This window comes from Nasonia vitripennis, chromosome 4 (assembly GCF_009193385.2).
Source record: "Nasonia vitripennis strain AsymCx chromosome 4, Nvit_psr_1.1, whole genome shotgun sequence".
NCBI lineage: Eukaryota > Metazoa > Arthropoda > Insecta > Hymenoptera > Pteromalidae > Nasonia > Nasonia vitripennis.
This window is the reverse complement of record NC_045760.1, coordinates 30,451,028-30,462,940: the sequence shown is the minus strand read 5'-3', so window position 1 is coordinate 30,462,940 and position 11,913 is coordinate 30,451,028. Positions and strand designations below refer to the sequence as shown.

Sequence of the window (11,913 nt, the reverse complement as noted above, 5' to 3'; positions counted from 1 at the left end):
TGTAAGGAACTATTTTCTTTTTGCATAAAACTTCAGCTTCTCTTGTCCGTATTACGGACAAACTGTGATATCACACAGTGACAGTCATTGTAGACGGGCCCTGAGGATAAGAAGCCGACTGCCGAAAACGCGGATCAAGTCCTGGAACTATGCATCAGGATGAAAGCGATGTACCTACCTATGCAACGGTCGGTAAGGTGGAAGGAGATTCCCCTTCGAATGCGGTTGTCAAACGTAAAAAATGCACGATTCACTCGGCTGTATGCATAGGTATGTATGTACAAGCATAACAAAAGATGCAATAAAATATCGGCAATTGAATTATTCGACGTTAAATGATGCTTGTGATCACGAAGCATGAAATGGCTTCATGCCATCAATGTAAAACGATTACATATCACTTAATTTTGTACTTTTTTTGATAAAATTATACTAAATGGACAATCGCTGTATTATTTTTAAACAAAACTCGAATAAAACAAAGGTAGTTCTTTTAGACGTAAAAAATTTCTTTTTTACTTCTACTCGTGGAGGGAATAGGTATATAAATCTTACATAATTCAACAAAACTCAACAGTTTCAAAAAATATTTTCTAATACATTTTCTCGCACAATAAACTTATTTTAATTCTAAATCACCGAAAAATCGCTCGTTACGCAATTATCAGTTAAAATCGCTGTTTACCCAATAACATTTCATTCGTATATATACATCATAGGTATGCGAAATCGATAAAGCGAGCAAAATGACGCTTCACGGTATTTTCGAACCGACGAGCCGCAACCGTTCCTCTAGCGCAAGTTCTGACTTGTCTGAAACGCATCGTAAGCGCAGCTGTTGCGCACACAATTGCAGCCGAATCTCCGATGCGCTTATTATCTTTTCCTCGTGTGGTATTTTACTCGTCTAATCGCGATTTTTTGCGCTCGAAACTTTGCAGGGTAGGTCGAAAATTATTTGAAACTTTGAGAAAATAAAATTCATCAATAAAGTGGGAATTAACAACAAAAAATGAGCATTCACTTGACAGTTTGCCTCTACTTATATCGAATTTGCCTGAAATCTCGGATAAAATCGCTTTCCATCAAAGATCCACGCGTTGCGATAATCCCATTATCCAACACGTTCATATCTCTATAGCTCCAATATACCAAGTATAGCAGTTGCGCGTGTATCGTATATATAAGTATACCTACTATATAAGCTCACATCCGTCTCCTGTTTCGGTCACGTGATAACACAGCTGGCGCAGATAGCAATAGCCCGACGGTATACACATACTTTTTTTTCCCTTCCCTTGTTCATCATGCTGCGGAACGCGCTGACCGATGGTGGGAGGAGTAGGATTCGGATTCACGTTCCGACACGTTTCGACGGTGCGCGAAAGTGACGCGCGGCGTTGAAAGTTTTGTGACCGTCAGTTTGGAGGGTTTTTTTTCGCTTTTTTAAGCTCGAATTTGCCATCGAACGCAAGGATTCAGCAGCCAAGATGATCAGGGCTGGTTAAGCCGTTACTGCCGCATTTTCGCCAAGTTTCTCGCTTATAAGAAAACGATGAAAAATCGCTTCTGACGCGTCGCAAGGTGCGTTACGGACAGTCCAACACAAGCGGCAAGCGTCATTGAAAAAAAACACTATCGCGCGCGTAAAATCTGGCGCCAAGCGTTACCTCTGAGCGCGAAAACTTCACCGAAGCCCTGTAGCTCTCCAGCGTCTCGGACCTTCAAAAATTTCATTCCCGCCCCTCTTTCGGGCCTGGATCTTCCCTATTCTTCAACTTCCCCTTCAGGCTCGGGCCGAAAAACAGGAAAGAAGCCGTTTAGATGGGACTTTTGGCGGCAAATGCGCCAACAGCGCTGCTCGGCTATTGGCCCGCATTGTGTTTACCCCGGCGGAGGTCAGAGAATCCCCCTCCGGTTATAGTTTGAACGAGACTCGCCGAGTGCTGGCACTTCCAGACCGACAGGCCTCGAGCTAAGGACGCAGAAGTCAGCTACAGAGCTGATATCGTATACTCAATTTTACTTGACTTTCCCACCGGATAAATTCGACAACGTTTGACATGGCGCTGAAGGTGTCGACCAAGGAAAATGTCCTCAGACAGTTGGAGGCTGTTTCCCTCAAGAACGTGAGTTTTTACTTTTCTTTTCCGGCACATTTTTCGGAAAAACGCGCGAAGTTTCCGTTGACTTCGGGGCTTTGAAGACTCGTGGGAGTCTGTGTTCGCTTCTGCTTGGGCCGATACGCGAGTGATGTTGTAGTTCGTGTGCGATGATTCGTTGCTCTAAGGTGAAGTTTTATCTAATTATTCGCTTCCTATCGGTCACCGCGTGTTGCTTACGTAATGCACGTTTTCTAGTATATCTGTACTAACGGCGCTTGAACACTGCTTATTTATAATCTCGCGCAAGATAAACGAAGAAGTTAGGATTGTTTGTTGTCGGGTTTATCGCGAGTCTCTTCAGAATTTGAAGAATCCAAGTTTTCGTGAATTTTGCAGTAATTTTCATTGAAGCTTGTCGAGTAAAGTGATATTTCCGTACGACTTGAATACGCGCTATTTATACTTACCGAATGTAAAAATTCGGTGTACGAGTATTTCGAGTAACGGCTGATTCGTCGTCACGGTTCAGCCATATCCTCCTTCGCGTAAAAGTTTCCACGAGGCGAACTTCATCCGTTACAATAATCAAGATATTTTACAAACCGTGAACGATCGAATAGTTGAATACCTATAAATAACAAGTTAATTTTCATTTTTCCAATAAAAACGATAAAAAAATTTTAGGGCGATTCGTGTAAAAAAAAAAAAAAGTTCAAATACGTACTCACGCGATGAAATCGAATTTTTCCAAAAACTACAAAATTTTAATTCAACAATCTCGAAAACTACGTTGCGATTTTTCCGGCAACTAGTCGTCAATCCTGCAGTTCTGCATAAGATGCGCCCTAGTCGATGTATTGGACCGAACAATGACGAACGAATAGAGAAATGCACTAATGCGCGTTAATTATATGCGCCAACCATAAAATCTCTGCAGCTTCTGCTAGGCTCGTTTTCCTCGATGCATTTGCTCTGGCTATATTTAAACGTTTCTGCTGGCCGAAAATTTAGCAAATTTTTTTTCGGACGACACGTAAAAGTTGCTCCGAAAATTAATAGTCGATTCGGTTGCGTGTACTCCTACGCGCTGAGACGCCACGCATCGGTGCCCGCCAAAAAAAAAAAAAACGCGCGGGAAACATCAGACGCGCCTCTCTGTTCCGCGCCCAATACGTGATCAGCTGATTATGCGGGCCGTTGACTGCCGTGATGACGCGGACTCTTTTACGAACGAGCGGTGTATTACGCTTTTCGCTAAAAAAATTTTTAATGGTTTAATATTGTCATTGTGAGTATATGTATATACTAAAAAAATAATGTTTGTCAAAGCTACATTTATTTGGGTCTTACTGTAAAATGCGTTAATTTTTGTTCTGAAAAATATAATTAAAATTCCGGAGTAAATCGTACTTGCATAGCGAATACGAAGGAAGAAAGTATATATAGCTATCAACTATGTGTGATGCAAACGGACGATTTTTTGCCTTTGCTTGATATCTATAAGTATTGCGTTTCAGATTTTTTCCGGTAAAGCGCTCGGCGCTATCTGACTCAATTACTCAATACATTTTTAAAACTGCGTTCATAAATATATTAATGACAAGCTATTTCTTATCTAGAATTATATAAAAATATAAAATTTTGTATTTAATTAAACAAAATTTGCTAATGACTCGAAATAGATTCATTTTGTACTGTAAAGTATATATGTTTGGGTGGAGCATTTAGGCAATCCAAGGCAACAAAACATAAATCTGTCTATAGAAAAGCTTGTTAGTATGTATATATACACATTCCATGTAGACTTATATTGATCAGAACGGTTGGGTATAATTTCTGTAACAACATAGAATTCGGTATATCAATTAAATGATGGCCGACCAGTAAATTATTAAACTTTTTGCCAACTGCAAAAAAAAACAATTGCTGAGAACAATGGAAGTTGTTGATCAAATGATAATGAAAGCTCATATCCCACCTTTAATTACACACAGTCAGTCATGAAGTGGTGAATTCCAAGACACATGAGATGCTCAAGTTAATTGTTTATCTTATTATGACGGCATAGTAATAAGATCCAATAATGAAAGACTTGGATGATAAAGTCTCAGCACTGCGTTGCTTGTCTCATTGAGTCATGGGCAGTGCTGCAATGCTAACCTCAGTGCGGTTAACCTCACGTTTGTTTTTTTGAAAAGGTGTTGATTCCGTACAAATTTTCAACTGTCATCAAAAAGATTTTAGGATGAACTGTCCCTGGACAGTGAGTATATATTATAAGCATAAAAAAAGTTGTTGTCATCGCTTTTTATCCTCATATTTTTGAAAATAAACTGTGATGTCAGGCATCAAGGCTTAGCAAACCATGTGCTTTGTTGTAAATACAAGCTCAATTTTGATTTTGAAATTGCCAAATTTTAGTTATAATATATAATACTCTTGCAGTTTTATTCTTCACAATAAATATAAGATGTTAAGATCATAATAAGAAATATTTTAAAAATTATACACACTATACTGAAAGCTATTAAAAAAATTAACATATTCCTTTGTTTGCAGGTATCTCCCAAAAAACAATGTGTATCTCCAACAATTACCTACCAAAACGGAGTTAAGGCTAACGTAAGTTCCCTGTCAGCAATAATAATTTGCAACTAATTTAAAATAGCATTTTTTCCAATGAAAATCTGTATTTGATAACTATTACATCGCAGAATGAAATAAACAAAGCTGTCAAGAAAATTGACTTCAAAGATACCACTCCAGCCTTTGATCCACAATTGGAGCCACTTCTCAAGGAAAACCCTGGAAGATTTGTATTGTTTCCAATCCAATGGCCCGACATTTGGCACATGTACAAAAAAGCCGAAGCTTCGTTTTGGACAGTAGAAGAAGTAGACCTTTCCAAGGTAAACCATAACAGACATCTACTTTGAAAATTAAAGTTGTTTCACATGTCACAGTGATTGAATTGATAATTTTAAATTATTTATAGGACATGGCTGACTGGAACCGCCTGAATGACAATGAGAGGCACTTCATCTCGCATGTTTTGGCATTCTTTGCTGCCTCGGATGGTATTGTCAATGAGAATCTGGTTGAGCGTTTCAGCCAGGAAGTGCAGGTGACTGAGGCTCGCTGCTTCTATGGCTTCCAGGTGGCCATTGAAAACATTCACTCTGAAATGTACTCCCTTCTCATTGACACCTACATCAGTGACGCGTCACAAAGGTAAACCATTGCACCTCTTGATTCTCATTTTATTCAAAGTCTTATTTGATTACTAAATATTTTAATTTGACATTTCAGACAGTTCCTGTTCAACGCCATCGAAACACTTCCCTGTGTCGCCAAGAAGGCGAACTGGGCCCTGAACTGGATCAGTCACGATAGCGCGACGTTTGCCGAACGAGTGATTGCCTTCGCTGCAGTCGAGGGAATCTTTTTCAGCGGCAGTTTTGCTGCCATTTTCTGGCTGAAGAAGCGTGGTCTTATGCCTGGACTTACCTTCAGCAATGAACTCATTTCTAGGGACGAGGTAAATATCTATATTCGAGTAATCGTTTAATTAATATCAAAGCATTTGAAAATGTATAATGTAAATTAATCGTCTTGTTTTTTACCTTCTCAGGGACTACACTGTGATTTCGCCTGCCTAATGTTCAAACACATCGTTCAGAAACCATCGGAAGAGCGGGTGATCTCTATCATTAAGGATGCCGTTACAATTGAACAAGAATTTTTGACCGATGCCTTGCCCGTAGAGATGATCGGCATGAACTGCAGGCTTATGTGCCAATACATTGAATTCGTTGCTGATAGGCTACTTGGTGAATTGGGATGTCCAAAGGTGAGATAAGATAAATTTTTTTATCTCTTATTTATAAATCAAGAATTGTAAAGTAATAATAAAAACAATCAATTTCAGGTTTACAACTCCGAAAATCCCTTCGACTTTATGGAACACATCTCTTTGGAAGGAAAGACGAACTTTTTCGAGAAGAAGGTTGGAGAATACCAAAAGTGGGGAGTCATGCAGGACAGAACTGGAACCGAGAACAACTTCTCGCTCGAAGCGGACTTCTAAAAATATCTGCAAAAAAAGTATTAAAATATTGCATAACTTTATGACACAAAATTGAATAACGAAAGCGTGCTCCTTTCTGAGAAAGAGTAATCGCCGACATCCTAAAGCTTTCGAGGCACATATAGTACGTAATTCATATTTGTAAATTCATTCATTCGCTTTTTTTAGTTTAAGTTGTATATTAAGAAAATTCTGACAAATATTGAATTCACTAGAGACAAAATGTCTTATTTGACTTAGAATTATTAATTGTTTTAAAATAACGTTATACAGCGTAAACAGAAACTGAATTTTTCAAAAATATTTTATATTAGATTATAATAAATAATCTAAAATGTTATTTCCTAGAAAAATATATTTTTCTACTCGTGTGTTACAATTCATGCAACGTAATATTGTTTTAAAATAATTAATAATTCGATCAATGTAAGGCAGGAAAACTAATATTTTATACGAATTCATTGAAATAGCCTTTTTGAAAGGGATTCTATACGTTCACGCATATAAAGAATTTTTGTCATGTAAATATACAAAAAGATAACAAATTCAGTTTAAGACAAAATTCTTCATTTTATAAGAAGTCTCTTACATTAGTCTCATTCATCTATTTTTTGTTTATTGATATATTTATATTTATACAAAAGCACGTTTATAATAATAAATAAAAATTTTCTGATATTAAAAATAATAATAATAATAATTATAAGTTTGTTTTTGACTTTATAATTTTTGTATGAATATTAATGACGAAATATTATATTTAATATCAGTTTTTATTTCACAAAATTTTTTCCATTGTAAAATTGTTCGAGATGTAAGAAACTTCAGCTTGCAAGTTAAATGGTTATGTGCAATCAAAACTAAATATAAACCTATAATTCATATCTAAGATCTCTATACAAACAGTTTATTTTATTAACTCTGGAATCGGTACTTAATTTCAACCGATTTTATTTCAAACTTTTATATGGTTTTATGTTTTATTAATGAAAATGTAATATAGTAGAAATATAGAATTAAAATGAATAAATATTCAGTAATTGTTTATTTACTACCTTTCATTAGTAATAGTTAACAATGTGTAGTATATAACAAGCATTAAAAAATGTAATCTTTTGATTATACATCATCTTCACCTTTATCATCATACTTCTACAGTTAAGCTACTGGGACTTGGAAACCATTCTTCAAGCGCTCTAAATATTGTCTTCTGCATTCCATTTCATCCACTGGTCTGTTGTAGGGTAGCCAAACGGGTTCTCCAACAAAGTATCTCTTAGCTTTAATGTAATCCTGAAAAAAGAAAACAAATTTCCTTTAGCACCTTAAATAATCTAGAAATTAAAAAATCCATTGAGCAATTTTTTTACATTCACGTCCAACGTGAATCTGTGGTAAATGCCACTTGGAATGATGATCAAATCTCCAGCTTTTACTTCAATACGAATCCACTGATCCTTGTCATCTCGAACATCAAAGTAACCAGATCCATCAAGCACAAGACGAATTTCTTCATCTGTGTGCAAGTGTTCGGTGAAAAAATTTTTCAACTGCAATCAATACAATAGTTTAAATATTAAAATGTTGTTAAAAAAAAACTATTCTAATAGATTAGATAGCTGTCTTTACCTTTTCCTCATAATTCTGCAAACATTCCTTAGAGCATGTGATTTCATCTTCATAACTGTATCCCCTTTTTTCTCTCAAGCTCTTCAAAGTTTCATCATTTTCATAATCTTTGTAGTTGACCTGCGCAACAAAAAATAACAACTAATCTTAAAAATATTCCATTATAAATTACAATAAAACGTTAAAAGCTCATATCATCACAAGTAAGAAAAATATAAAGAAACAACGCAATATAACCCGTCCTCACCGCAACCAAAGGTCAAACCCCATCCGCCCTATAAATCGATCGAAAACCATCAAAACCGTAATAACCGGCATATCGTCCATCTCAAAATCTCAAATCAAAACAAACGAGCCTCCCAAAAATCGCGCGATCAGCTGCTGCGCAGAGTGAAATCTAACCTCAAAATGCTCGACCCCGGTGCGCCGGAACAGTTCCTCGAGACTGAGGAACTCGGGCGGTTGCCGGTGATGCTCCAGCCGCTGGTCGGCCAGACTCTCGTCCATGTACCAAGCGCGAACCATATCCTCGAGTATTACTTGATACCTCAGGAAGACGACAAAAGGAAGACGTGAGTATAGCGACTGGTGATGCTGTGAGAGGTTTTTGTTTTTGAGTGTGTAACTAGTTGCCCTGCCCACCGGCTGATTGAGTGTCTCGCGGGAAGATAATAGCGTCTGTGAGTGATAATATATAAGTATGATACGATCTGGCTGATGTTTAAATTGGTAATTTGGAAGGAGGTGACGTGGATGAATTTTGATTGATGATTGATAGATTGTCTGTTATGCAGAGGAATATTTTTTAAATTTGTTTTTTTAAATTGATTTTATTTCAGTAGCAAAATGGAAAACACAACAGAAAAGCAGCCAGAAGGTTGCACAATCGAGCACTTTTATAAGGTTATGCAGTCTTTAGTTGATGAGAAAGATAAAGAACATAATCTGCGTTATATCACATCTCGATCGACGGAAGACATAGAATTTCACATTGATAGTTTGTGCAGAGATATTAAAGGTCTTTGCGGATCACTTTGTATACCGACTGAAGGAGTCTTTTTGAGAAAGACTGACTTATGTATCAAAGCATTCAAGTACCTGTTGTGCAACACCAATTTTACTTGCCGGTCTTTGCTCTCAAAGGATGATACATACGGACAATGGGTTGACTTTCAACAACCTTTTTCTACTTACCTGCTTATTGAAATTTTGTGGCATTTAAGATTTGAGGATATTTTAGCAGAAGCATTCTTACACTTGCCTTTGGATTTGTGCGTAGAGATCCTGGAAGTTCTGCCCAGGTGTATCAATCTTCTAGATTTTGAGAGATCTTCAAAGTTCCTTACAACAGCGGTTCCTAATGTTTATAAGAAACTAATTATCCTCGGAAACACTGGAAGTCAGACTAAAGATATTACTTCGAAGGCTAGAAGACTTGCTGCAAATTTGCAGGAGCTTCTTTTGCAATTCAGCAATGAAAGGTTTGAAACATTCTCAACTGTTTACATCAGAAATTTGTGTATATTGTTGTTTCATGTACTTTAAATTTTCTTTCAGGTTCCTGAGGTTCGAAGACATTAAAAAGACAGATGACAAGTATAAGAGGTATGGCACTTTGCTGAAATCAATCATTCAAATGGTAAGAATGTGTCTTGCCACTAATTCCACGGTCGAGATACCTTTTGAAATGGAGAAAATGTACAAATTGACATTTGGTGAAGAGCCATTCCAAACGGTCGACGAGACTGTCCTCAAAGAATTGCTCACAGAAATTAACCGTGAGCTAATCAACGTTTTACTGCAGAAGGTCAAAGAAATCGACTGCAACATCTACCTGAATTGGACGGAATACGACGACGAGGAAAACACTTCATTGACGCTCCAGCGAGCTGTTGGTTTAGAATGCTACTTCTTCATTCAAAACACCCAAGAGTACAAAAATTCCACCATTAAGGAATACGATCACCTGGTGGAGTGTCTCCAGCAGATATCCTCGAAACCCGATCCCGAGAACAGCGTGGAAAGCTTGCAAATGGTAGATCTTTGTCAGGGAGTACGGGAAGGTAGACTTGAGTGCCTGATGGCTCTATTTCGCAGGTACAAGGAGTGGGACAACTCAGCAATTGACTCGGTCGACAGTAGTATTTCCCTGCTCAACAAGACCAGCTGTGAGGAGCTCTTTGAGTATCTGGCAGGAGAACTCAACCATCCTGGTAAGGACACAGAGAAACTCCAGCTTTATACACTCTGTCTGGCCAAGGCTTTGGTCTACCTGAAAATCACAGAGCTCTATGAGATCACTGTGAAGTTCATAATGAGATTTAGCGAGGAGGACAACTTGGACAACGTCATAGATATTACCAACTTTGAGAGGTTCATCATGTTAAATCCTAACTTTTCCAGTGCAAAGAACCTGAGGGTAGTGCTGTTCTTCCTCTGCCTCAAAACTAGAATTACTTTAAAGATTCTTCTGAAAATGACTATAGGTCACACTGACTATCCTGACGTTGCTATCATCTTGGATGACTTGATGCTTCTTCTACCAGTCCTGAAGATACAGACCCATAGCAAGTACGAGACCATGGTACATAACTTGAGGTCAAAGTGTTCAGAGAAAAGAGAAAGTCAGTTGATTATTTATTTCCTATAATTTATACCTAAACACTATTTATATCTGACCATTTAACATTGCAGGTTCCATTACAATAGCTCTGCAAAAATGTTCAGAGTATAGGGGTCATTCTATATTTGAACAAGAAACGAAAGCCCAAAAGCCTCAGACTGTCACCCTGGCAGTGCGAATCCTACAGGATATCTGTCTGGAAGGTCCAGGATGGAACGCGAGTAAATTTTCCGGTCTTTTGCAGTCCTTCTACACCTTCTGCAAGGTCTCAGAGATCGTCAATGAAGTTTTCATACCGTTTCTCTTCTCTGACGCCTGCTCTTTCATCTACCTTAAATACACCTTGCTGGAGCTGCAAAAACTTGTGGGCAGATTCGAAAAGGGAGAGATCAGTCGAGACCTGATTTTAGCGTTTCGCTTTCAAGGGCAGAAGCTCCTCACCAGTAATCACATCTCCAGATACATAATCGACGAGCTTCTGACAATGATCAGCAACTTATCGGACCATCTTTTGAGTGCTCCAGAACATATAATGGGGTACTTAGAGTTCTTGGAGCTTTATGAATTTGACGATCTCATGTGTGAAATTTTCATGCAGCTGCCGGGAAATTCTTTCTCTATATCTATCGGTCGTTACACCAATTTGCACCAAGCTATGCTCGCGTCTGATGTGACGAGGTACCCTATTCATGTAGCGGATGACAACGTATTGCGGCACATGCTGCTCAACTGCACCAAGAAACAGTACCTGACGTATGCACGCGAACTCATCCGCTTACCTTCTAGAAGTACATTGGGATCTAAATCTGAACTCGAAATTTTCGAGAACTTGATAAGACTGACCCTGGAGACTTGTCTTCTATGTCTCGAATATCCCGAAATCGCGGCACCGGACAGCATAGGCTTTCTGTTAAGGTGCCTCTTGCAGCTGCTGTCCACAGTGCATTACAAAGAAAAGGGCAAAAGTTACAAGAGGATCTGCGCGAGTCTTCAGAGCAACGTCATGATTTTCAAAGACACGATCGAATACACTATTCTGGGAAACGCTTACCTGGAGATGTTAAAACAATTCAAGGGTATCGCTTTGAACCTGAGCCTCATGATCGATGCCTTGGAACAGTTCGCGTTGGTCTGTATGCAGGAGAGCGACAAGTTGAGGATCTACGAGGCGCCGCATTCGTCGTTGGCCATCAAGTTATGGATGGGCTACGACATCGTCAGATTACTCTTCGAAAAGAACGTTAAGGAGGAGGAATATCTGTTGAAACTTAGAGATTACGTGGAAAAATATAAAGGCGAAGTGACAGACGAAATTTGAATTTTGAACCTTACCGTTTGATACTAGTCCTCTCGAATGTATAAAGTTGAATCTATTTTGTAACTTTTTTATAAAATAAAATTGAATGTAATTCAATTCTCTTCTTTCTACTAGAGGGTATAAGGTAGTTAAAAAAAAAATTAAAAAGCTG

General features: G+C 38.1%; 3 protein-coding genes across 6 annotated transcripts; 2 read left to right on the top strand and 1 right to left on the bottom strand.

Moving 5' to 3' along the window:
• The first annotated feature begins 1,384 nt into the window (after window positions 1–1,384).
• On the top strand, window positions 1,385–7,224 carry LOC100114323 (ribonucleoside-diphosphate reductase subunit M2 B). Of its 2 annotated transcripts, none has more exons than XM_001606913.5 (7): window positions 1,385–2,129; window positions 4,665–4,727; window positions 4,820–5,014; window positions 5,101–5,336; window positions 5,415–5,643; window positions 5,737–5,955; window positions 6,034–7,224. In XM_001606913.5, the coding sequence occupies exons 1-7, from the start codon at window positions 2,064–2,066 to the stop codon at window positions 6,190–6,192; spliced, it is 1,167 nt and encodes a 388-aa protein (XP_001606963.1). In that variant the 5' UTR covers window positions 1,385–2,063; the 3' UTR covers window positions 6,193–7,224. The 2 variants fall into 2 exon arrangements, with proteins under 2 accessions (XP_001606963.1, XP_003428168.1); XM_003428120.5 differs by lacking the exon at window positions 1,385–2,129 and adding an exon at window positions 3,927–4,368.
• Window positions 7,013–8,726, bottom strand: LOC100122447 (1,2-dihydroxy-3-keto-5-methylthiopentene dioxygenase). Its single transcript, XM_001606000.6, has 4 exons — window positions 8,224–8,726; window positions 7,822–7,941; window positions 7,563–7,742; window positions 7,013–7,485 (listed from the first exon to the last, which is right to left on the bottom strand). Exons 1-4 carry the CDS (start codon window positions 8,344–8,346, stop codon window positions 7,351–7,353), a joined length of 558 nt encoding a protein of 185 aa, XP_001606050.2. The 5' UTR covers window positions 8,347–8,726; the 3' UTR covers window positions 7,013–7,350.
• On the top strand, window positions 8,449–11,858 carry LOC100679965. Of its 3 annotated transcripts, none has more exons than XM_008216564.4 (4): window positions 8,449–8,550; window positions 8,661–9,302; window positions 9,379–10,445; window positions 10,516–11,858. In XM_008216564.4, the coding sequence occupies exons 2-4, from the start codon at window positions 8,668–8,670 to the stop codon at window positions 11,760–11,762; spliced, it is 2,949 nt and encodes a 982-aa protein (XP_008214786.1). In that variant the 5' UTR covers window positions 8,449–8,550; window positions 8,661–8,667; the 3' UTR covers window positions 11,763–11,858. The 3 variants fall into 3 exon arrangements, with proteins under 3 accessions (XP_008214786.1, XP_008214785.1, XP_003428085.1); XM_008216563.3 differs by having other exon boundaries at window positions 8,449–8,565; XM_003428037.4 differs by having other exon boundaries at window positions 8,473–8,565; window positions 8,664–9,302.
• Window positions 11,859–11,913: the final 55 nt, after the last annotated feature.

Excerpts from the sequence above, each read along its gene's own strand:
- LOC100114323 (XM_001606913.5), top strand. The coding sequence starts at position 2,064 with ATGGCGCTGAAGGTGTCGACCAAGGAAAATGTCCTCAGACAGTTGGAG. Across the intron at positions 5,644-5,736 it reads AACTCATTTCTAGGGACGAG|GGACTACACTGTGATTTCGC; the intron begins GTAAATATCTAT and ends TTACCTTCTCAG. Across the intron at positions 5,956-6,033 it reads GTGAATTGGGATGTCCAAAG|GTTTACAACTCCGAAAATCC; the intron begins GTGAGATAAGAT and ends AATCAATTTCAG.
- LOC100122447 (XM_001606000.6), bottom strand. The coding sequence starts at position 8,346 with ATGGTTCGCGCTTGGTACATGGACGAGAGTCTGGCCGACCAGCGGCTG. Across the intron at positions 7,942-8,223 it reads CCGGGGTCGAGCATTTTGAG|GTCAACTACAAAGATTATGA; the intron begins GTTAGATTTCAC and ends TTTGTTGCGCAG. Across the intron at positions 7,486-7,562 it reads GATTCACGTTGGACGTGAAT|GATTACATTAAAGCTAAGAG; the intron begins GTAAAAAAATTG and ends TTCTTTTTTCAG.
- LOC100679965 (XM_008216564.4), top strand. The coding sequence starts at position 8,668 with ATGGAAAACACAACAGAAAAGCAGCCAGAAGGTTGCACAATCGAGCAC. Across the intron at positions 9,303-9,378 it reads TTGCAATTCAGCAATGAAAG|GTTCCTGAGGTTCGAAGACA; the intron begins GTTTGAAACATT and ends ATTTTCTTTCAG. Across the intron at positions 10,446-10,515 it reads GTGTTCAGAGAAAAGAGAAA|GTTCCATTACAATAGCTCTG; the intron begins GTCAGTTGATTA and ends TTAACATTGCAG.